The sequence below is a fragment of the Oncorhynchus kisutch genome, linkage group LG7, assembly GCF_002021735.2.
Source record: "Oncorhynchus kisutch isolate 150728-3 linkage group LG7, Okis_V2, whole genome shotgun sequence".
NCBI lineage: Eukaryota > Metazoa > Chordata > Actinopteri > Salmoniformes > Salmonidae > Oncorhynchus > Oncorhynchus kisutch.
Window position 1 is genome coordinate 52,376,359 of NC_034180.2, and position 25,927 is coordinate 52,402,285.

The following is a 25,927-nucleotide window of genomic DNA, read 5'->3' on the forward strand; positions in this document are numbered from 1 at the left end:
TCTCTAAATGAAATGAACGATCTCTCATTTAAATGGTCTCTGATGTTTTATCAGCAAATATTCATTCCCTCATCCCTTCCCTAAATGACCTTTGCCCCCTGGGCTGGTTCTCATTTAATGGTCTCTGATGTTTTATTAGCAAATATTAATTCCCTCATCCCTTCCCAAAATGACCTTTGCCCCCCTGACCCCAGGGCTGCCTGCGTATGGACCCGTCGGAGCGGCTGGCCTGTGAGAAGCTTCTGGAGCACCCGTACTTCGACAGCCAACGGGAGGAGAGCGAGAGCACCGACCGCTCCACCAAGAAGAGGTCACGCCTCCTGCCCCGCAAACACCTCCCACCTGGGGTCAGTATGTTTCTTCATGGTTAAAACAGCCGGTCCCGATTCACTCCCTTATCCTCTTTCCTCTTAACCCTTCAATGTCTGTTAGATCTGTAAGGTGGAGCTTGGAAGCAATAAGGTGGAAGCTCCATGCAAATTGGGACCAGCTGTCAGAGATGGCAAAATGCTGTACAAACAATTGAAGGTGTCTACACGATGCAGTACATCCTCTGTCATTTTTTAATTCTTGTCCATGAAGATGATATATTGTCGCTCTTCCAACTGCATTAACACACTCTTGTTTCCTTTCCTCTCTCTAGTATTTGCCTCAGCTCACCAGCAGCAGTATCTTCCCAGCTCTGGACAACAAGAAGTACTATACCAACCTGAGGAAATTTAACTACCACTTCCCTAACATCTAGATCCACCATTTTGGATCGGAAATTCAACTACCACTTCCCTAACATCTAAATCCACCATTTTGGATCGGAAATTCAACTACCACTTCCCTAACATCTAAATCCACCATTTTGGATCGGAAATTCAACTACCCTAACATTTAAATCCACCATTTTGGATCTGAATGGTCCAGTCGCACATTCATTAACATTTACCGTGTGCTGGTTAGAACTAGGAAACTAAAATGTCCAACTTGCTGTGGTTTTAGACGTGTCACGTACCATGAATCAACAAGTGGGACATTTCTGAATTTCCTAGTTCCGACTAGCATGTGAACACGGCAATATTCTGGTCAGCTCAGGAACCAGGAAGTGAATCACAACGTGGAAGGACCAGGGAGAAGTCCTTGTGTCTTGTGATGTCATTCTATGCACTATGTCAACTTTTTTTTCTTCTTTTTTTCTACTGAAAGACAATTTTATTATGTGGTGTTGCCTCCATTGAAGGCATATTTTGTAAATCTATATAATGACAAGGAGCAGCCTAGTGCTCAGCTGGTAGCTTGAGGTCGTCTTTCAGGCAGACTACGTTGCATGTTTTCACATCATCGACTGTGCCGGTCGGGCACCAGATTGCTAGAACATATGTGGTTGATCTGATACGGAAAATACCTATTGTGAGATCTGGCATGCGTCTGCAACGTAGTCAACCTGGGAACACAGCCAGATACTTGTGTAGAACAGAGGGAGTACCATAGCCTACTGCCTTGACTGGTTTTGCCAAATGTTATTTGTTTGTGTTTTTAAAAAAATAATTTGCGAGACAGTTGACATTTTTTGGTAGTGAATTGATTTGCATTTTGTTAAAAATATTGATTGATTTTCTCAGAAGTAGGTTTGAGTCATTTGTAAAGAGGAGAAATGTAACAGAAGGTGAAAGGTCAGCTCGGCTTTATTTTATTGGACAGACATTGTTTATAAGCAATTGTCTGAAATGATCAGATCAGCCTCAACGTACCTGTGGATTAAATACAGTAAGGGTTCTATTCAGTCTAGATCTCTGAAGCGATGTGCACTGAACAAAAATATACATGTAAAGTGTGTTTCATGAGCTGAAATAAAAGATCCCAGAAATGTTCCATACGCACAAAAAGCTTATTTCTCTCAAATTTTGGGCACAAATCTGTTTACATACCTGTTAGTGAGCATTTCTCCTTTGCCAAGATAACCCAGCAGGATCATTACACAGGTGCACCTTGTGCTGGGGAGAACAAAAGGCCACTAAAGGTTTGTCACAACACAATGCCACAGATGTCTCAAGTTGAGGGAGTGTGCAATTGGCATGCTGACTGCAGGAATGTCCACCAGAGTTGTTGCTAGAGAATTGAATGTTAATTTCTACCATAAGCAGACTCCAACGTCATTTTAGAGAATTTGGAAGTACGGCCAACCGCAGACCATGCGAGTGACAACGTTGTGAACAGAGTTCCCCATGGTAGCGGTGAGGTTATGGTATGGGCAGGCATAAGCTACAAACATAATTGCAATGTGAATACACAGAGATAGCGTGACAAGAGCCTGAGGCCCATTGTTGTGCCATTCATCCACCCCCATCACCTCTTGTTAATGCACGGCTATATGTCACAAGGATCTGTACACAATTCCTGGAGGCTGAAATTGTCTCAGTTCTTCCATGGCCTGCATACTCACCAGACATGTCACCCACTGAGCATGTTTGGGATGCTCTGGATCGACGAGTACGACAGTGTGTTCCAGATCCCGCCAATATCCAGCAACTTCACACAGCCATTGAAGAGGAGTGAGACAACATTCCAAAGGCCACAATCAACAGCCTGATCAACTCTGTGTGAAGGAGATGTGTTGTGCTGCATGATGCAAATGGTGGTCACATCAGATTTCTGACCCAATTCCCCAAATTTTTTTTTTTTAAGGTTTCGGTGACCACCAGTCATATTTAAGCCATAGATTAGAGCCTAATTAATTAATTTAAATTGACTGATTTCCCTATATGAACTGTAACTCAATTGGTTGCGTTCAGTATAAATGTAATTTCTGATGGAGCCGACATCGGCAGCTCTTACTGAGGATGCAGTCGCCGCAAACATTACCTTCTGAATTTAAATCCCACTGTAACGCTGAAATTCCACCTTACGGATTGAATAGAGCCCGAAGACATTAATATTTAAACATAGTAATGATTAAAATCAAATACACTGCTGTCAGAAGACCAGAAGAGCTAAGGACTTCTAGGTGTCTAACTCTTGGACATGTGACAAAATGCCAAATTAAATAATTTATAAAACTAATGAATCAATTCAATGAAATCCTCAGCCTTGTTACAGTCTATGTACTTTTTTTAATGAAGTCATCTTTAATAAACATTAAGGAAAACAATTCCTGTCATACTTATGTTTTGGAGTCAATACCAATAAAGTCCAGTTGAAAACATGTTGCGATAATAATCTCATTTGTCCAGTGTCCCACTAGCCTGGTCCCAGATGTGTTGGTGCAGTCTTGCCAACTCCTATGGTCATGCCAATGACCATAACCCATAGGAGGCCATGGCGAGACGGCACTAACAGATCTGGGACCACGGTCGTGTTCACTAGAAACCAAACAGGGGAGAGAGAAAAAAAGGGGGACCAAAACATTGAGTCAAATTTGTTGCAAAACACTTTACTATGTGCTACAATGTGTTGCTACAAGACAACGTGCATCTTCTGGTCGTCATGACACTACCCACTGTGCCGGACTGGTCCTCTGTGTCTGTCAGTCACAGCCTGTGGTTGTGGGTTCATCCTCAGTCTGTCAGACCAGATCCAGCTCTATGTCCAGCCCAGGTAGAGCTGTCTGGAGTCTCTCTACGGTCTTCTCCTTCTCTACCACGCCTGGCAGATCGCTGAGGTACAGATGCTCTAGACTCCTGGGAGATAGTGTGTATATTTAGTTTGACTAATATAGTCAAGTCACCATGGAGACTGGTCATGAGAAAAGCCTTGTGCCGGAACGTCAACATGAAAACAGCCTCCGCCTATAACCCCCCCACCTTGTTGTTTGTTTCTATAGCTTCAGGGGATCAATATCCACAGATTTTAACTCGTTGGCATATAGTACAGCCACACAACCATAATGATGTTCCCAGGCACAGTAGCAGAACCACCTGAGTTTATGCAGAGCGATGATACCCTTGGCATACAGTACAGCCACACAACCATAATGATGTTCCCAGGCACAGTAGCAGACCCACCTGAGTTTATGCAGAGCGATGATACCCTTGGCATACAGTACAGCCACACAACCATAATGATGTTCCCAGGCACAGTAGCAGACCCACCTGAGTTTATGCAGAGCGATGATACCCTTGGCATATAGTACAGCCACACAACCATAATGATGTTCCCAGGCACAGTAGCAGACCCACCTGAGTTTATGCAGAGCGATGATACCCTTGTCAGTTACGTTGCCACAGGAGACCACCTCCATCTTGTACAGGCTGGCCTGTAGGTTCTCTATGGTGCTTATTCTCTCCAAGCAGGCATCCTCTATGTACATACTCTTGGTGAGTTTGAGCTCTTCGACATGCTCTAGTCCATCTAGGGAAGGGAAACATTGAATTCAACATACTTTTAATTTTAGCAGCTTGGTCCCAGATCTGATTGTGCTATATTGCCAACTCTTATGGTCAGTATGGAGCAGGCAGAAAGCCTAGTGGTTAGAGCGTTGGGTCAGTAACCAAAAGGTTGCTAGATCGAATCCCCCGAGCTGACAAGGTAAAAATCTGTTGTTTTGCCCCTGAGCAAGGCAGTTAACCTACTGTTCCTAGGTCGTCATGGTAAATAATAATTTGTTCTTAACCGACTTGCCTAGTTAAATAAATGGTTAAATAAATAAAATGTCATGACATCAAGTCACAGGATGTTGCTATACAGCATAAGCCCAGTGCTAAACATGCCAGACCAGGCTATAGAGGTTTCTCTGAGCCCAGTGCTAAACATGCCAGACCAGGCTATAGAGGTTTCTCTGAGCCCAGTGCTAAACATGCCAGACCAGGCTATAGAGGTTTCTCTGAGCCCAGTGGTAAGCATGCCAGACCAGGCTATAGAGGTTTCTCTGAGCCCAGTACTAAGCATGCCAGACCAGGCTATAGAGGTTTCTCTGAGCCCAGTGCTAAACATGCCAGACCAGGCTATAGAGGTTTCTCTGAGCCCAGTGCTAAACATGCCAGACCAGGCTATAGAGGTTTCTCTGAGCCCAGTGCTAAACATGCCAGACCAGGCTATAGAGGTTTCTCTGAGCCCAGTGCTAAACATGCCAGACCAGGCTATAGAGGTTTCTCTGAGCCCAGTGCTAAACATGCCAGACCAGGCTATAGAGGTTTCTCTGAGCCCAGTGTTAAACATGCCAGACCAGGCTATAGAGGTTTCTCTGAGCCCAGTGCTAAACATGCCAGACCAGGCTATAGAGGTTTCTCTGAGCCTAGTGCTAAACATGCCAGACCAGGCTATAGAGGTTTCTCTGAGCCTAGTGCTAAACATGCCAGACCAGGCTATAGAGGTTTCTCTGAGCCCAGTGCTAAACATGCCAGACCAGGCTATAGAGGGTTCCATAGAGGTTTCTCTGAGCCCAGTACTAAGCATGCCAGACCAGGCTATAGAGGTTTCTCTGAGCCCAGTGCTAAACATGCCAGACCAGGCTAGAGGTTTCTCTGAGCCCAGTGCTAAACATGCCAGACCAGGCTATAGAGGTTTCTCTGAGCCCAGTGCTAAGCATGCCAGACCAGGCTATAGAGGTTTCTCTGAGCCCATTGCTAAACATGCCAGACCAGGCTATAGAGGTTTCTCTGAGCCCAGTGCTAAGCATGCCAGACCAGGCTATAGAGGTTTCTCTGAGCCCAGTGCTAAACATGCCAGACCAGGCTATAGAGGTTTCTCTGAGCCCAGTGCCAAACATGCCAGACCAGGCTATAGAGGTTTCTCTGAGCCCAGTGCTAAACATGCCAGACCAGGCTATAGAGGTTTCTCTGAGCCCAGTGCTAAGCATGCCAGACCAGGCTATAGAGGTTTCTCTGAGCCCAGTGCTAAACATGCCAGACCAGGCTATAGAGGGTTCCATAGAGGTTTCTCTGAGCCCAGTGCTAAGCATGCCAGACCAGGCTATAGAGGTTTCTCTGAGCCCAGTGCTAAGCATGCCAGACCAGGCTATAGAGGTTTCTCTGAACCCAGTGCTAAACATGCCAGACCAGGCTATAGAGGTTTCTCTGAGCCCAGTGCTAAACATGCCAGACCAGGCTATAGAGGGTTCCATAGAGGTTTCTCTGAGCCCAGTGCTAAGCATGCCAGACCAGGCTATAGAGGTTTCTCTGAGCCCAGTGCTAAACATGCCAGACCAGGCTATAGAGGGTTCCATAGAGGTTTCTCTGAGCCCAGTGCTAAACATGCCAGACCAGGCCGGGCAGGGTGACAGACCGTGTTCTCAGTCTCTCTTTCTGGTGTAAAACATCCTGCTGTCCTGCGTCACTCATCAGGTAAACAGTCTGGAAGACACTAACTTTCACCCTCACCTCTTAACACGCCCAGGTGTCGGATTGTATGGGACTAGCTGAACATTATTAGAGTCAGTCATTTGGAACTGAAATCTTTTTCTTGTTAAAAATACAGAATTCTATTCACCCCCCCCGAGGGCATGCAATGCTTAAATTAAAAGTGAATAATTGATATAATAGAAGACTGTCTTTTAATAAATTGATTTGTATTTAGTCAAAGTCACTAGAACAAGACATTTGTGTCTTGTGTCAGATTGTAAACACAAAATTTAGTTGCTGCTCCGCATAATCCCGATATCTGGTTCTGAGAATAGTGAGACCTCTGCCACAGGGTTTCACCTCACCGTCGAGGCGATAGAGAGACACGAACACCAAAAGGTTTTGGAGATCGGAAGGCTGCATTGGATAACCTACCCAGGTGATCGAAGCCTTTGTACATGATGCAAGAGTCTGTGGCGTCGATGCCCTGGATCTTGTATCGTCCCAGAGGGCCGGTGGGCAGGCCGTTGTAGTCGTGTTGCCAACGGTCGAACCCCTGGAACCTCACCTTGGCACCGCACCTTGTCAGCCACTCTGCAGCAGCACGGTCTGGGCCTACCGCCTTGATACGCTCATAGTCAACTCTGGTGACAAGAATGCAACTACTGGTAATACATTATTACAAATACATAATGAATATAGGTCATTACTACCTCCGCTATATTGTGGTCCACTGAGTAAACTATTAGTACATTACTAATCTATCACTCTGGATAAGAGTGTCTGATAAAATGAAAAATATTCTGTTAGCTAAAGTGTAATATTAGATGCTGTTGATCAGGACTGATGATTGGATCACTCACTTGTTGAAGACCGCATTGAGCCATCCCCAGAACGGTCTGCTGCCCTCGTGTGACAGAGTTTTCTGTGAGGAGAGAACGGCCTGCAGTGCTGGTTTGGACAGCAGCCTCATATCTTCAGGTCTGAAAGACATTACATTGTATTATATTACTGCGACAGCAGCTTCATACCGTGTAATGTCTTTCAGACCTGAACATATACGTTGAGGGGTGTCATCTCCAATGTAAGACTGATGGGCTTTTTAAAATGCGTGTCAAAAAATGTTACCATCGAAACACTCATTTAGAATGATTTCTAAACACTGAATCACGTTGCTTTGATCCAGACAGACAGATTAGCTAAATTAATCCTAGATCAACTGTGTTACAAAGCATTACTTAATAGCTGCAGACAGTAACCAATGGACGTAGGATAATGCAGCACCACGCAAGACAATAAAGACAATTTGCTTAAAACACAAAACGTTCTAAGCAATCAAGATGTGTGAGATTTTATTCGTTGAGGTATTTGTTAACAAGCTGATAATTCACTTACCTTGTCAATTCGCTATTGTATTTACATGATGAACATGTCTGCAGTGTTTTGACCTTTAACCCGTTACGTACGAGAGACGCGCCTTGCCATTGGCTCCTCAAAGTGGGTGAAAGGTCAAAGGGGCCGAGCTTCGTGTCAAGCAAGGAATTTGATTATGACTTCCATAGCAAGAGATACCTTGTGGACAACTGCTGTTTAAAACATATTCACACAATATGTGTGCACGGCGATTGATGTTACTGTCAAAGCGAGTATAGGTTGCTATTCAATCTCTGTCGAAATGATACGGACACTAAACAGCGCGTCATTTGCTGCCTTATTTGCAACGGTGCCAAAGTCCGCGACATGCAGAACAGCTAGAATACACAGGTGAGTGGAGAGACACGGGTGAGTGTTTGTGCAGAGGTGGGAAAGTACCAAATTGTCTAGCCTAGGCAACTTCTAGTGGGCTTTATGGATCTCCACTAACGAGACTATGATCTGGGCTTGATGTGCACAGCCGGTATGTTCGCCGGCGACAGGTTCTATATTTAAGTTTAATTAAATAAAGATTGACTGCCTTTTAAAAGAACAACGAATCCATTTGAAAACGGCATGTGGCATCGATATGAGTCGGAGACAGTTATTCGATTGTCAAAGTTGACTATAAAGTGTAAATAGGACAACTTTGGTCATAAAGTCAGTCTCGTCTAAAAACGGAGTTTGGAACATCCGTGCGTCACAACGGGTAAATGAAGGCTGCGTTTTGATTTGATAATGTACATTTGCCCACTAACATGGAGTGAACAGCTGCAGTGATTGGTCTCTATACACTAGAGTCCCCCAGTGGAGGTGTCATAATACCCATAAAACCTAGCGGTCAAACAGGGAAATGGTTCCAATAGTTTTTCCACAATTCATTTTTCCCCATTGTGAGTTTTAGAAACCATTTAATTAAGTGGTGTTTCGTGTAGGTTTACCCTGGCGTGACGTTTTGATAACCTTGTATATCTCTCTCGGACAAGGTGACTTTAATCAATACATTTGGCTCTTTACTTTGTTTTGAAAATGCAAATTAACATCAAAGTAGACCGAATGCAAGACTACATATCCCTGCAAGCTCCTGACACCTTTGCAAACAGTAGGGCTGTCTACAACAACGACAAAAAAAATCTTGGTCAAGTGAAAGTTGTCAGTTCTTTCGACCAATCGATAGATACACCCTATGTGTTTGAATAAAATCAACAAAACGCATTGAGCTTGTCTGACTCTTACGTTTTGCTGAAATAAGACAAATGCCTCACGAAGGCGCCAGAGATCTAGATAACCAGAAGAGAAAAATACATTAACCTGACCCAACTATTCTCTTCCCACTCCTTCCTGCTGACTTTCGCAGATTTGCCTTTCCTCTCCTGAAGTTGCCGGTAAAAGGCAACACGAGGAGTCAGCAACCTTTCTCATGTTGAATGTCAATTTCTTACCATTTCTACCAATCTGCGTGCCAGTTATGGTTTTCATCAAATCTAATAAAATGTCATTGGTCACGTGCGATGTTATTGCCGGTGTAACGAAACACTTGCAATCCTAGCTCTAACGGTGCAGCAGTAGCTAACAATTCACAACAATACACACAAATCTAAAGTAAAAGAATGGAATTAAGAAATATATAAATATTATGACGAGCAATGTCAGAGTGGCATTGACAATAATACAGTAGCATAGAATACAGTATATGCATTGGAAATGAGTAAAGCAGTATGTAAACATTATTAATGTGACAGTGATTCCATGTCTATGTAGATAGTATAGGGCAGCAGCCTCTAAGGTGCAGGGTTGAGTAACCGGGTGGTAACCGGCTAGTGATGGCTATTTAACAGTCTGATGGCCTTCAGATAGAGAGATTGGACAAAAGCTTCTGTCTCAGCTTTGATGCACCTGTACTGACCTCGCCTTTTGGATGGTAACGGGGTGAACAGGCCGTGGCTCGGGTGATTGATGTCCTTGATAATTTTTTTTAGCATTCCTGTGGCATCGGGTGCTGTAGGTGTCCTGGGGGGCAGGCAGTGTGCTCCAGGCGACGCGTTGGACAGACCACACCAGCCATTGGAGAGATGTGCGGTTGCGGGCGGTGCAGTTGCCGTACCAGGCGGTGATTACAGCCCGACAGAATGCTCTCAATTGTTCATCTGTAAAAGGTTGTGAGGGTCTTAGGGCTCAAGCTGAATTTCTTCAGCCTCCTGAGGTTGAAGAGGCTCTGTTGCGCCTTCACCACACTGTCTGTGTGGGTGGACCATTTTAAATGGTCAGTGGCGTGTACTCCGAGGAAGCTTTCCACCTTTCTCCACTGCGGCCCCATCGAAGCCTACCACTGTTGTGTCGTCTACAAACTTGATGATTGAGTTGGAGGTGTGCGTAGCCACGCAGTCATGGGTGAACAGGGAGTACAGGAGTGGGCTGAGCACGCACCCTTGTGGGGCCTCTGTGTTGAGGATCAGCAAAGAGGGAGGTGTTGTTTCCGACCTTCACCAACTGGGGGGGGGCGGCCTGTCAGGAAGTCCAGGGCCCTGAGCTTAATGATGAGCTTGGATGGTACTATGGTGTTAAATGCTGAGCTGTAGTCAATGAACAGCATTCTTACATACGTATTCCTTTTGTCCAGATGGGATAGGGCAGTGTGCAGTGCGATTGCATCGTCTGTGGATCTATTGGGGCGGTAATCAAGCTGAAGTGGGTCTAGGGTGTGATAAGGTAGAGGTGATATGCTCCTTATCTAGCCTCTCAAAGCACTTTATGATGACAGAAGTGAGTGCTACGGGGCGATAGTCATTTAGTTCAGTTACCTTTGCTTTCTTGGGTACAGGAACAATGGTGGACATCTTGAAGCAAGTGGGGACAGCAGACTGGGATAGGGAGAGATTGAATATGTCCGTACACACTCCAGCCAGCTGGTCTGCGCATGCTCTGACGACGCGGCTAGGGATCCCGTCTGGGCTAACTCGCTTAAAATGTCTTGTTCACGACGGCCATAGAGAACGAGAGCCCTTTGGACTGTAGATCCTGCCACATACGTCTCGTGTCTGAGCTGTTGAATTGCGACTCGACACTTTGTCTCTGTACTGACATTTTGCCTGTTTTTTTGGCCTTAAGGAGGAAATGCCTACACTGTTTGTATTCAACCATATTCCCAGTCACCTTGCCATGGTACTACTGGTGATATATGTAATGGGGAATTGATATAGACTAACAATCAAATGTTTTTTTGTCACATACGCCGAATACAACAAGTGTAGACCTTACAGTGAAATGCTAACTTTCAAGCCCTTAACCAACAAAGCAGTTTTAAGAAAAATAAGTGTTAAGTAAAAAAAATAGATAAGTAACAAATAATTAAAGAGCAGCAGTAAAATAACAATAGGGAGGCTCTATATATATATCAAATCAAATATGCAAATATATATGACTTCTTAGGGCCTTCCTCTGACACCGCCTGGTATAGAGGTCCTGGATGGCAGGAAGCTGAGCCCCGGTGATTTACTGGGCCGTACGCGCTACCCTCTAGTGCCTCGCGGTCGGATGCCGAGCAGTTGCCATACCAGGCGGTGATGCAACCAGTCAGGATGCTCTCGACGGTGCAGCTATAGAACCTTTTGAGGATCTGAGGACCCATGCCAAATCTTTTCAGTCTCCTGAGGGGGAATAGGTGTTGTCGTGCCCTCTTTATGACTGTCTTAGTGTGTTTGGACCATGATAGTTTATTGTTGATGTGTACACTGAGGAACTTTACAAAACAACATGCCACTGACTGAGTAAATCCAGAGTGTCTATGTATGGGGATGAGTCAACACTAAACAAGTCAGCTACTGAAATGACAAACACTTACAGTGGCAGTTTGTTTCAGAGTGGGTGGCAAGGAATAAGTTAGCCCGAAATATTTCTAAAACTAAAAGCATTGTATTTGGAACAAATCATTCACTAAACCCTAAACCTCAACTAAATCTTGTAATGAATAATGTGTAAATTGAGCAAGTTGAGGTGACTAAACTGCTCGGAGTAACCCTGGATTGTAAACTGTCATGGTCAAAACATGTTGATACAACAGTAGCTGAGATGGGGAGAAGTCTGTCCATAATAAAGCACTGCTCTGCCTTCTTAACAACACTATCAACAAGGCAGGTCCTACAGGCCCTAGTTTCTACCTTCTTAACAGCACTATCAACAAGGCAGGTCCTACAGGCCCTAGTTTCTACCTTCTTAACAACACTATCAACAAGGCAGGTCCTACAGGCCCTAGTTTCTACCTTCTTAACAACACTATCAACAAGGCAGGTCCTACAGGTCCTAGTTTCTACCTTCTTAACAGCACTATCAACAAGGCAGGTCCTACAGGTCCTAGTTTCTACCTCCTTAACAACACTATAAACAAGGCAGGTCCTACAGGCCCTAGTTTCTACCTTCTTAACAACACTATTAACAAGGCAGGTCCTACAGGCCCTAGTTTCTACCTTCTTAACAACACTATCAACAAGGCAGGTCCTACAGGCCCTAGTTTCTTCTTAACAACACTATCAACAAGGCAGGTCCTACAGGCCCTAGTTTCTTCTTAACAACACTATCAACAAGGCAGGTCCTACAGGCCCTAGTTTCTTCTTAACAGCACTATCAACAAGGCAGGTCCTACAGGCCCTAGTTTCTTCTTAACAACACTATCAATAAGGCAGGTCCTACAGGCCCTAGTTTCTTCTTAACAACACTATCAATAAGGCAGGTCCTACAGGCCCTAGTTTCTTCTTAACAACACTATCAACAAGGCAGGTCCTACAGGCCCTAGTTTCTTCTTAACAACACTATCAACAAGGCAGGTCCTACAGGCCCTAGTTTCTACCTTCTTATCAACACTATCAACAAGGCAGGTCCTACAGGCCCTAGTTTCTACCTTCTTATCAACACTATCAACAAGGCAGGTCCTACAGGCCCTAGTTTCTTCTTAACAACACTATCAACAAGGCAGGTCCTACAGGCCCTAGTTTCTACCTTCTTAACAACACTATCAACAAGGCAGGTCCTACAGGCCCTAGTTTCTTCTTAACAACACTATCAACAAGGCAGGTCCTACAGGCCCTAGTTTCTTCTTAACAACACTATCAACAAGGCAGGTCCTACAGGCCCTAGTTTCTTCTTAACAACACTATCAACAAGGCAGGTCCTACAGGCCCTAGTTTCTTCTTAACAACACTATCAACAAGGCAGGTCCTACAGGCCCTAGTTTCTTCTTAACAACACTATCAACAAGGCAGGTCCTACAGGCCCTAGTTTCTACCTTCTTAACAACACTATCAACAAGGCAGGTCCTACAAACCCTAGTTTCTACCTTCTTAACAACACTATCAACAAGGCAGGTCCTACAGGCCCTAGTTTCTACCTTCTTAACAGCACTATCAACAAGGCAGGTCCTACAGGCCCTAGTTTCTTCCTTCTTAACAACACTATCAACAAGGCAGGTCCTACAGGCCCTAGTTTCTACCTTCTTAACAGCACTATCAACAAGGCAGGTCCTACAGGCCCTAGTTTCTTCCTTCTTAACAACACTATCAACAAGGCAGGTCCTACAGGCCCTAGTTTCTACCTTCTTAACAACACTATCAACAAGGCAGGTCCTCCAGGCCCTAGTTTCTACCTTCTTAACAGCACTATCAACAAGGCAGGTCCTACAGGCCCTAGTTTCTTCCTTCTTAACAACACTATCAACAAGGCAGGTCCTACAGGCCCTAGTTTCTTCCTTCTTAACAACACTATCAACAAGGCAGGTCCTACAGGCCCTAGTTTCTACCTTCTTAACAACACTATCAACAAGGCAGGTCCTACAAACCCTAGTTTCTACCTTCTTAACAACACTATCAACAAGGCAGGTCCTACAAACCCTAGTTTCTACCTTCTTAACAACACTATCAACAAGGCAGGTCCTACAGGCCCTAGTTTTGTGGATTTAGGAAAATTGCAATTGGCTCGGAACAGGGCAGCACGGCTGGCCCTTGGATGTTCACAGAGAGCTAATATTAATAATATGCATGTCAATCTCTCCTGGCTGAAAGAGGAGGAGAGATTGACTTCATCACTACTTGTATTTGTGAGAGGTATTGACATGTTGACACACGAGCTGTCTGTCTGAACTACGGGGCACACAGCTCAGACACCCATACATACCCCACAAGACATGCCACGAGTTCTCTTCACAGTCCCAAGGTCCAGAACAGACTATGAGAAGCACACAGTACTACAGAGAACCATGACAACATGGAACTCTATTCCACAGTATTAAATCAAATTTATTTATATAGCCCTTCGTACATCAGCTGATATCTCAAAGTGCTGTACAGAAACCCAGCCTAAAACCCCAAACAGCAAGCAATGCAGGTGTAGAAGCACGGTGGCTAGGAAAAACTCCCTAGAAAAGGCCAATACCTAGGAAGAAACTTAGAGAGGAACCAGGCTATGTGGGGTGGCCAGTCCTCTTCTGGCTGTGCCGGGTGGAGATTATAACAGAACATGGCCAAGATGTTCAATGTTCATAAATGACCAGCATGGTCGAATAATAATAAGGCAGAACAGTTGAAACTAGAGCAGCAGCACAGTCAGGTGGAAGTTGAAACTGGAGCAGCAGCATGGCCAGGTAGACTGGGGACAGCAAGGAGTCATCATGTCAGGTAGTCCTGGGGCATGGTCCTAGGGCTCAGGTCCTCCGAGAGAGAGAAAGAAAGAGAGAAGGAGAGAATTAGAGAACGCACACTTAGATTCACACAGGACACCGAATAGGACAGGAGAAGTACTCCAGATATAACAAACTGACCCCAGCCCCCCGACACAAACTACTGCAGCATAAATACTGGAGGCTGAGACAGTACTACATAGAACCATGACAACATGGAACTCTATTCCACAGTACTACATAGAACCATGACAACATGGAACTCTATTCCACAGTACTACATAGAACCATGACAACATGGAACTCTATTCCACAGTACTACATAGAACCATGACAACATGGAACTCTATTCCACAGTACTACAGAGAACCATGACAACATGGAACTCTATTCCACAGTACTACAGAGAACCATGACAACATGGAACTCTATTCCACAGTACTACAGAGAACCATGACAACATGGAACTCTATTCCACAGCAAGTAACTGACGAAGCAGTAAAATTAGATTAAAACAAAAACAGATCAAAAACACCTTCTGGAACAGCGGGGACTGTGAAGCAACACAGACAGACACACCACACACAATAACATACGCACTATACACACACACACATACACATGGATTTAGTACTGTAGATAGGTGGTGGAATAGGGACCTGAGGGCGCACAGTGTGTTGTGAATAGGGTTGCAAAGGGTCGGAGTTGTTTGTGTGACGTTAAGACCTGGAATTTGGGGAATTTTGCTTAAATAACCTTTTTTTTGTGGGATACACAAGGCAATTCTAGGTCTTGTGGCATATTTTGGTTAAACTATCCCCAATTCAATGGAATTGCAACCCTCTGCATGCACAGTGTATTCTTCCATCACATACACAGCTGATTCTCAAGATCTTGCACACTAATGAGATGCTGTTGAGCCCAAACTACTATATTGTCTGAGCCAAGAACTACATGCTTTCTGGTAAGTTTTCATTACAATACTTGGTGGGGTGAATATATTTTATGGCATAAATTATTTTTTGTTAACTATTAAATAGTAGCCTACAGCAAACTCTGTTTAAATCTAACTTGTTAACAATTTCGGCTAGTTAGTTTTTGCTACCAAGTGGGTTTTAGCTTGCTTGAGCCTGCTAACTGAGGAGTGTTATTTCACCTGTTTCCATACATGTTTCATTTTAAAACATTTATCTTACAAAGGAGTTGTTTAATCTAACTGCTTAACTATTTATCTGTACATGGAATTCTATTTATTGTTTTTGTTGACTAATTTCTTTCCCTAATCTTTACGGGAAAAGGCCACGGGCACTGTCTGATGTGTGGAGACATTCCACTGCAGCTAATGTAGAAGGAAATGCTGTGTACATTTGCAAATACTGTGCCAAATCATGTGTGAAGAATGCAACAAAGATGCAGAATCATCTGGCCAAGTGCATAAAGTTCCCTCGGCGCTCACAATAAGCAAATTCTGACAAAAGACCCTCTACTTCTATTCGAGGTGAAAATTATGAATCAGACACCTTATTGATAGCAACAGCTCATGGTCCTCCTGGATTCGGAAGTTTTTTTTTACTCAATGGAGGAACGCAGTCAGAGATGCTGATGAATGTCTTGCTCGAGCTGTGTATTGGTGCTCTGTGAGCACCTCTGATGCTCACAGGCAATGTGAATTGGAAGAGATTTCTGAATGTTCTTTGCCCAGCATACACCCCGCCAACCAGACATGCTTTATCTATACGATGTGGAGTTCAGAGTTCAAGTGAAGGTCAAGCAAATCATAGAGGAAGCAGACTGTATTGAAATCATCTCTGATGGGTGGTCAATTGTAGGCAAGGAATAATTAACTACATCATCTCCACCACTCAACCAGGATTCTACAAGAGCACAGACACAAGGGACAACAGACACACCGGTCTCTACATTGCAGATGAGCTGAAGGCAGTCACCTTGGACCACAGAAGGTATTTGCACTGGTGACAGACAATGCTGTGAACATGAAGGCTGCTTGGTGTAAAGTGGGAGGAGTCCTACCCTCACATCACACCCATTGGCTGTGCTGCTTGTGCATTAAATCTGCTCTTCAAGGACATCATGGCACTGAAAACAATGGATACACTCTACAAGAGAGCCAAGGAAATAGTTAGGTATGTGAAGGGTCATCAAGTTATAGCAGCAATCTACCTCACCAACCAAAGTGAGAAGAATAAGAGCACCACATTGAAGCTGCCCAGCAACACCCATTGGGGTGGTGTTGATATCATGTTTGACCTGGAGGGAGACGAAATGGACATATCACAGTCTGCCGATATGGACAGCACCATCAAGAGCATCCTCCTGGATGATGTATTTTGGGAGAGAGTGGTAAGTAGCCTGAAACCTATAGCAGTACCCATTTCACAGATTGTGGGAGATGATGCCACCCTGTCTGACGTTCAGACTCTGCTTGCAGATGTAAGAGAATAAATCCATACTGCCCTGCCCATTTCACTGTTGCTCCAAGCAGAGGAAAGTTCTGAAATGCATCAAAAAGTGTGAAGACTTCTGCCTGAAGTCCATACACGCCACAGAGCATCCTTGCCAGCAGCAAGGCCTATGGTGTCATCACTACCGTGTCTCACCACCTTGGCCTGGATGAGGGCAAGGTTCTTGGCAGTCTGGCGAAGTACACTTCCAAGCAAGGGCTTTGGGATGGAGAAGCAATATGGCAGTCGTGCCAACATATCTCATCAGCCACCTGGTGGAAGGGACTTTTTGGATCTGAGGCTCTTTCCCCTGTTGCCTCCATCATCCTCCAAATCCCACCAACATCAGCAGACTCAGAGCGCAACTGGTCCTTGTTGCAATACGTGCAATACGATTCAATCTTAGGGCCTGTATTGACCCTTGCCTGATGGTTCGTCGGAGGGCTTAGTGGGATTTCTTATAAGCTTCTGGGTTAGAGTCCTGCTCCTTGAAAGCGGCAGCTCTACCCTTTAACTCAGTGCAGATGTTGCCTGTAATCCATGGCTTCTGGTTGGGGTATGTACGTACAGTCAATGTGGGGAAGACCTCATCGATGCACTTATTGATAAAGCCAGTGACTGATGTGGTGTACTCCTCAATGCCATCGGAAGAATCCCGCAACATATTCCAGTTTGTGATAGCGAAACAGTCCTGTAGTTTAGCATCTGCTTCATCTGACCACTTTTTTTTTATAGACAGTCTCTGGTGCTTCCTGCTTTAATTTTTGCTTGGAAGCGGGAATCAGGAGGATAGAATTATGGTCAGATTTGCCAAATGGAGGGTGAGGGAGAGCTTTGTATGTATCTGTGTGTGGAGTAAAGGTGGTCTAGAGTAAAAAATAAATAAAAAAAAAAGAATAATAATCCCGTCTGGTTGCACATTTAACCTGCTGGTAGAAATTTGGTAAAATGGATTTAAGTTTCCCTGCATTAAAGTCCCCGGCCACTAGGAGCGCAGCATTTGGATGAGCATTTTCTGGTTTGCTGATGGCCGTATACAGCTCATTGAGTGCGGTCTTCGTGCCAGCATCGGTTTGTGGTGATAAATAGACCGCTATGAAGAATATAGATAAACTCTCTTGGTAAATATGGTCTACAGCTTATCATGAGATACTCTACCTCAGGTGAGCAAAACTGAGACTTCCTTAAACTTTGTGCACCAGCTGTTGTTTACAAATATACAAAGACCTCCACCCCTTATCTTACCAGGCCGCTGTTCTATCCTGCCAAAAAAGCGTAAAACCCGCCAGCTGTATGTTATTCATGTTGTCGTTCAGCCACGACTCGGTGAAACATAAGATGTTACAGTTTTTAATGTCCCGTTGGTAGGATATACGTGCTCATAGTTTTGTTTCATTTTATTATCCAATCATTGTACATTGGCTAATAGTACTGATGGTAGAGGCAGATGACCCACTCGCCGTCTGATGCTTACAAGGCACCCAGACCTACGTCCCCGATATCTGTCTCTTTATCCTGTGAATGACGGGGTTGTGGGCCTTGTCGGGTGTCTGAAGTAAATCCTTTGCGTCTGACTCGTTAAAGAAATGTTTTTCCTCCGACACATCGGTGCAGCTGGCTTCCGGGTTAAGCGGGCGGGCGGGTTTTAAGAAGCATGGTTTGGCAGGTCATGTTTCGGAGGACGCATGACTCAACCTTCGCCTCCCGAGTTCGTTGGGTTGCAGCGATGAAACAAGACCGTAATTGGTGAGAAATTGATTAATTGATAATATCGGTATAAGCTTTGTTTTACTATTGACAGTTACAGCTCATTTCAGGATTGTATATCGATCCGCTCTCAAATATTTGTATTAATTTCAGTCTCTGAATTGAACTTTTCGCTGTCAGCTCCTGATATTAAGGGCAGAAAAACTACAATCTGTCTCCTGAATGAACCTAGTGCGCATGTACACCCGTCTATATCCAGTCCCCAAGCTCCTTGTTTTCCCTGGCTAAACTAGCTGAACTATGCTAGTTTACATCCTCATTGTCAAACTTCATAAATACTGCACCCTCAACTTCAACTCCTTTTGCTAGTTATACTATCATGTAAACTAAGACATTTGCTGGAAATAAACATACAATTATTTATTGTTTTGTTGAATAGTCTTGTCGTAAGACAACGGTGGTGAAGGATATCATTTGCTACTTAACGCGGATCCAGTGTCAGTTTTGAGATCCATTTGGCGTAGGGTTCGCTCGACATTTCTGACTGGTCTTGGAACTGTGACAACGGGCAGCTTCTCCCCACTTGTCTCAATTGGATATGTAGTGATTTTTACCAACACAACCAGATATGTACCCTTTTTAACCTTTTAACATTTAAAAAAAAATATGTCATTTGTTGATTTTTAAAAATCTGACTTTATTAGTATAATGAGTAACCCAGGAATGTCACGAGAAAATAGGAACTCTACAGGAGTGCCAATGGCTACAATGAATCACTAATTTACTTCCGGGTACTACGGATCCACTCTACGGTGCTCCTGTATAACACGGAACCACATCACTAGTATCCACGTCTGGAACTTCAGGAATACAAGCTCTGTCACCTTGAAGTGACTTCGTGTCTGACTAGTATGAATACAAAGTGTTGACTTCTTTATGGACCTTTTTTATTACGATGTTAGAAACAGAATCCTACCTTTACCTAATTGGATAGTTCCTCGATTCGATGAGGATGTGAGTCTGATGGTAGAAACTATTTGAAAGTGGTGTAGTGCAGTGTCCTGGATGACACTAAGCGTTAATGGGATGACTGCTAATGAATCCTCACCTGCCCCTTAACGATGACTACTAATGAACCCTCACCTGCCCCTTAACGATGACTACTAATGAACCCTCACCTGTCTCTTAATGCTGACTACTAATGAACCCTCACCTGCCCCTTAACGATGACTACTAATGAACCCTCACCTGTCTCTTAATGCTGACTACTAAGGAACCCTCACCTGCCCCTTAATGCTGACTACTAATGAACCCTCACCTGTCTCTTAATGCTGACTACTAATGAACCCTCACCTGTCTCTTAATGCTGACTACTAATGAACCCTCACCTGCCCCTTAACGATGACTACTAATGAACCCTCACCTGTCTCTTAATGCTGACTAGTAATGAACCCTCACCTGTCTCTTAACGATGACTACTAATGAACCCTCACCTGCCCCTTAACGATGACTACTAATGAACCCTCACCTGCCCCTTGATGCTGACTACTAATGAACCCTCACCTGCCCCTTGATGCTGACTACTAATGAACCCTCACCTGCCCCTTAACGATGACTACTAATGAACCCTCACCTGCCCCTTAACGATGACTACTAATGAACCCTCACCTGTCTCTTAATGCTGACTACTAAGGAACCCTCACCTGCCCCTTAACGATGACTACTAATGAACCCTCACCTGTCTCTTAATGCTGACTAGTAATGAACCCTCACCTGTCTCTTAATGCTGACTACTAATGAACCCTCACCTGCCCCTTGATTCTGACTACTAATGAACCCTCACCTGCCCCTTAACGATGACTACTAATGAACCCTCACCTGTCCCTTAATGATGACTACTAATGAACCCTCACCTGCCCCTTAACGATGACTACTAATGAACCCTCACCTGCCCGTTAACGATGACTACTAATGAACCCTCACCTGCCCCTTAACGATGACTACTAATGAACCCTCACCTGCCCCTTAATGCTGACTACTAATGAACCCTCACCTGTCCCTTAACGATGACTACTAATGAATCCTCACCTGCCCCTTAATGCTGACTACTAATGAACCCTCACCTGTCTCTTAATGCTGACTAGTAATGAATCCTCACCTGTCTCTTAATGCTGACTACTAATGAACCCTCACCTGCCCCTTAACGATGACTACTAATGAACCCTCACCTGTCTCTTAACGATGACTACTAATGAACCCTCACCTGCCCCTTAACGATGACTACTAATGAACCCTCACCTGCCCCTTAACGATGACTACAAATGAACCCTCACCTGCCCCTTAATGCTGACTAGTAATGAACCATCACCTGTCTCTTAATGCTGACTACTAATGAACTCTCACCTGTCTCTTAATGCTGACTACTAATGAACCCCCACCTGTCCCTTAACGATGACTACTAATGAACCCTCACCTGCCCCTTAACGATGACTACTAATGAATCCTCACTTGTCTCTTAATGCTGACTAGTAATGAACCCTCACCTGTCTCTTAATGCTGACTAGTAATGAACCCTCACCTGTCTCTTAATGCTGACTAGTAATGAACCCTCACCTGTCTCTTAATGCTGTCTAGTAATGAACCCTCACCTGTCTCTTAATGCTGACTAGTAATGAACCCTCACCTGTCCCTTAACGATGACTACTAATGAATCCTCACCTGTCTCTTAATGCTGACTAGTAATGAACCCTCACCTGCCCCTTGATGATGACTACTAATGAACCCTCACCTGTCCCTTAATGCTGACTAGTAATGAACCCTCCCCTGTCCCTTAACGATGACTACTAATGAACCCTCACCTGCCCCTTAACGATGACTACTAATGAACCCTCACCTGCCCCTTAACGATGACTACTAATGAACCCTCACCTGCCCCTTAACGATGACTACTAATGAACCCTCACCTGTCTCTTAAAGCTGACTACTAATGAATCCTCACCTGCCCCTTAATGCTGACTACTAATGAACCCTCACCTGCCCCTTAACGATGACTACTAATGAACCCTCACCTGCCCCTTAACGATGACTACTAATGAACCCTCACCTGTCTCTTAATGCTGACTACTAAGGAACCCTCACCTGCCCCTTAACGATGACTACTAATGAACCCTCACCTGTCTCTTAAAGCTGACTACTAATGAACCCTCACCTGTCTCTTAACGATGACTACTAATGAACCCTCACCTGCCCCTTAACGATGACTACTAATGAACCCTCACCTGCCCCTTAACGATGACTACTAATGAACCCTCACCTGCCCCTTAACGATGACTACTAATGAACCCTCACCTGCCCCTTAACGATGACTACTAATGAACCCTCACCTGCCCCTTAATGTTGACTACTAATGAACCCTCACCTGCCTCTTAACGATGACTACTAATGAACCCTCACCTGCCCCTTAACGATGACTACTAATGAACCCTCACCTGCCCCTTAACGATGACTACTAATGAATCCTCACCTGTCTCTTAATGCTGACTAGTAATGAACCCTCACCTGTCTCTTAATGCTGACTACTAATGAACTCTCACCTGTCTCTTAATGCTGACTACTAATGAACCCTCACCTGTCCCTTAACGATGACTACTAATGAACCCTCACCTGCCCCTTAACGATGACTACTAATGAACCCTCACCTGCCCCTTAACGATGACTACTAATGAACCCTCACCTGCCCCTTAACGATGACTACTAATGAACCCTCACCTGCCCCTTAACGATGACTACTAATGAACCCTCACCTGCCCCTTAATGTTGACTACTAATGAACCCTCACCTGCCTCTTAATGCTGACTAGTAATGAACCCTCACCTGTCTCTTAATGCTGACTAGTAATGAACCCTCACCTGTCTCTTAATGCTGACTAGTAATGAACCCTCACCTGTCTCTTAATGCTGTCTAGTAATGAACCCTCACCTGTCCCTTAACGATGACTACTAATGAATCCTCACCTGTCTCTTAATGCTGACTAGTAATGAACCCTCACCTGCCCCTTAACGATGACTACTAATGAACCCTCACCTGCCCCTTAACGATGACTACTAATGAACCCTCACCTGCCCCTTAACGATGACTACTAATGAACCCTCACCTGCCCCTTAACGATGACTACTAATGAATCCTCACCTCTCTTAAAGCTGACTACTAATGAACCCTCACCTGTCCCTTAATGCTGACTACTAATGAACCCTCACCTGTCCCTTAATGATGACTACTAATGAACCCTCACCTGTCCCTTAACGATGACTACTAATGAACCCTCACCTGCCCCTTAATGCTGACTACTAATGAACCCTCACCTGTCTCTTAATGCTGACTACTAATGAATCCTCACCTGTCTCTTAATGCTGACTACTAATGAACCCTCACCTGCCCCTTAACGATGACTACTAATGAACCCTCACCTGCCCCTTAACGATGACTACAAATGAACCCTCACCTGCCCCTTAATGCTGACTACTAATGAACCCTCACCTGTCTCTTAACGATGACTACTAATGAACCCTCACCTGCCCCTTAATGCTGACTACTAATGAACCCTCACCTGTCTCTTAACGATGACTACTAATGAACCCTCACCTGCCCCTTAACGATGACTACAAATGAACCCTCACCTGCCCCTTAATGCTGACTAGTAATGAACCCTCACCTGTCTCTTAATGCTGACTACTAATGAACCCTCACCTGTCTCTTAAAGCTGACTACTAATGAACCCTCACCTGCCCCTTAACGATGACTACTAATGAACCCTCACCTGCCTCTTATTGTTGACTACTAATGAACCCTCACCTGCCCCTTAATGCTGACTACTAATGAACCCTCACCTGCCCCTTAACGATGACTACTAATGAACCCTCACCTGCCCCTTAACGATGACTACTAATGAACCCTCACCTGTCCCTTAACGATGACTACTAATGAACCCTCACCTGCCCGTTAACGATGACTACTAATGAACCCTCACCTGCCCCTTAACGATGACTACTAATGAACCCTCACCTGCCCCTTAATGCTGACTACTAATGAACCCTCACCTGTCCCTTAATGATGACTACTAATGAACCCTCACCTGCCCCTTAACGATGACTACTAATGAACCCTCACCTGCCCGTTAACGATGACTACTAATGAACCCTCACCTGCCCCTTAACGATGACTACTAATGAACCCTCACCTGCCCCTTAATGCTGACTACTAATGAACCCTCACCTGTCCCTTAACGATGACTACTAATGAATCCTCACCTGCCCCTTAATGCTGACTACTAATGAACCCTCACCTGTCTCTTAATGCTGACTAGTAATGAATCCTCACCTGTCTCTTAATGCTGACTACTAATGAACCCTCACCTGCCCCTTAACGATGACTACTAATGAACCCTCACCTGTCTCTTAACGATGACTACTAATGAACCCTCACCTGCCCCTTAACGATGACTACTAATGAACCCTCACCTGCCCCTTAACGATGACTACAAATGAACCCTCACCTGCCCCTTAATGCTGACTAGTAATGAACCATCACCTGTCTCTTAATGCTGACTACTAATGAACTCTCACCTGTCTCTTAATGCTGACTACTAATGAACCCCCACCTGTCCCTTAACGATGACTACTAATGAACCCTCACCTGCCCCTTAACGATGACTACTAATGAATCCTCACTTGTCTCTTAATGCTGACTAGTAATGAACCCTCACCTGTCTCTTAATGCTGACTAGTAATGAACCCTCACCTGTCTCTTAATGCTGACTAGTAATGAACCCTCACCTGTCTCTTAATGCTGTCTAGTAATGAACCCTCACCTGTCTCTTAATGCTGACTAGTAATGAACCCTCACCTGTCCCTTAACGATGACTACTAATGAATCCTCACCTGTCTCTTAATGCTGACTAGTAATGAACCCTCACCTGCCCCTTGATGATGACTACTAATGAACCCTCACCTGTCCCTTAATGCTGACTAGTAATGAACCCTCCCCTGTCCCTTAACGATGACTACTAATGAACCCTCACCTGCCCCTTAACGATGACTACTAATGAACCCTCACCTGCCCCTTAACGATGACTACTAATGAACCCTCACCTGCCCCTTAACGATGACTACTAATGAACCCTCACCTGTCTCTTAAAGCTGACTACTAATGAATCCTCACCTGCCCCTTAATGCTGACTACTAATGAACCCTCACCTGCCCCTTAACGATGACTACTAATGAACCCTCACCTGCCCCTTAACGATGACTACTAATGAACCCTCACCTGTCTCTTAATGCTGACTACTAAGGAACCCTCACCTGCCCCTTAACGATGACTACTAATGAACCCTCACCTGTCTCTTAAAGCTGACTACTAATGAACCCTCACCTGTCTCTTAACGATGACTACTAATGAACCCTCACCTGCCCCTTAACGATGACTACTAATGAACCCTCACCTGCCCCTTAACGATGACTACTAATGAACCCTCACCTGCCCCTTAACGATGACTACTAATGAACCCTCACCTGCCCCTTAACGATGACTACTAATGAACCCTCACCTGCCCCTTAATGTTGACTACTAATGAACCCTCACCTGCCTCTTAACGATGACTACTAATGAACCCTCACCTGCCCCTTAACGATGACTACTAATGAACCCTCACCTGCCCCTTAACGATGACTACTAATGAACCCTCACCTGCCCCTTAACGATGACTACTAATGAATCCTCACCTGTCTCTTAATGCTGACTAGTAATGAACCCTCACCTGTCTCTTAATGCTGACTACTAATGAACTCTCACCTGTCTCTTAATGCTGACTACTAATGAACCCTCACCTGTCCCTTAACGATGACTACTAATGAACCCTCACCTGCCCCTTAACGATGACTACTAATGAATCCTCACTTGTCTCTTAATGCTGACTAGTAATGAACCCTCACCTGTCTCTTAATGCTGACTAGTAATGAACCCTCACCTGTCTCTTAATGCTGTCTAGTAATGAACCCTCACCTGTCCCTTAACGATGACTACTAATGAATCCTCACCTGTCTCTTAATGCTGACTAGTAATGAACCCTCACCTGCCCCTTAACGATGACTACTAATGAACCCTCACCTGCCCCTTAACGATGACTACTAATGAACCCTCACCTGCCCCTTAACGATGACTACTAATGAACCCTCACCTGCCCCTTAACGATGACTACTAATGAATCCTCACCTCTCTTAAAGCTGACTACTAATGAACCCTCACCTGTCCCTTAATGCTGACTACTAATGAACCCTCACCTGTCCCTTAATGATGACTACTAATGAACCCTCACCTGTCCCTTAACGATGACTACTAATGAACCCTCACCTGCCCCTTAATGC

The 25,927-nt window shown here is 44.6% G+C and overlaps 3 protein-coding genes across 6 annotated transcripts in view; 2 read left to right on the forward strand and 1 right to left on the reverse strand.

Annotated features, from left to right (window-relative positions):
* cdkl1 (cyclin dependent kinase like 1 (CDC2 related kinase)) overlaps positions 1-1,864 on the forward strand; it is a 32,371-nt gene extending 30,507 nt beyond the window's left edge. The window contains exons 9-12 of one of the 3 annotated variants that reach the window (XM_031829308.1): positions 195-347; positions 433-528; positions 644-745; positions 795-1,864. In XM_031829308.1, coding sequence (XP_031685168.1) covers positions 195-347; positions 433-528; positions 644-745 — 351 coding nt within the window. In that variant the 3' untranslated portion in view covers positions 795-1,864. Of the gene's footprint in view, positions 1-194; positions 348-432; positions 529-643 lie in introns of all 3 variants that reach the window. The other 2 variants (XM_031829309.1, XM_031829310.1) reach the window with 2 other exon arrangements.
* A 1,214-nt stretch (positions 1,865-3,078) lies between these two features.
* Positions 3,079-7,770, reverse strand: dmac2l (distal membrane arm assembly component 2 like). The gene is made up of 5 exons (XM_020488250.2): positions 7,659-7,770; positions 7,127-7,246; positions 6,699-6,907; positions 4,164-4,335; positions 3,079-3,665 (listed from the first exon to the last, which is right to left on the reverse strand). Exons 2-5 carry the CDS (start codon positions 7,234-7,236, stop codon positions 3,551-3,553), a joined length of 606 nt encoding a protein of 201 aa, XP_020343839.1. The 5' UTR covers positions 7,237-7,246; positions 7,659-7,770; the 3' UTR covers positions 3,079-3,550.
* Positions 7,771-25,927, forward strand: part of l2hgdh (L-2-hydroxyglutarate dehydrogenase) — a 42,966-nt gene continuing 24,809 nt past the window's right edge. For both annotated transcript variants that reach the window (XM_020488248.2, XM_020488249.2), the window contains exon 1: positions 7,771-8,027. In XM_020488248.2, the coding sequence (XP_020343837.1) occupies positions 7,939-8,027 (89 nt within the window). In that variant the 5' untranslated portion in view covers positions 7,771-7,938. The remainder of the gene's footprint in view (positions 8,028-25,927) is intronic.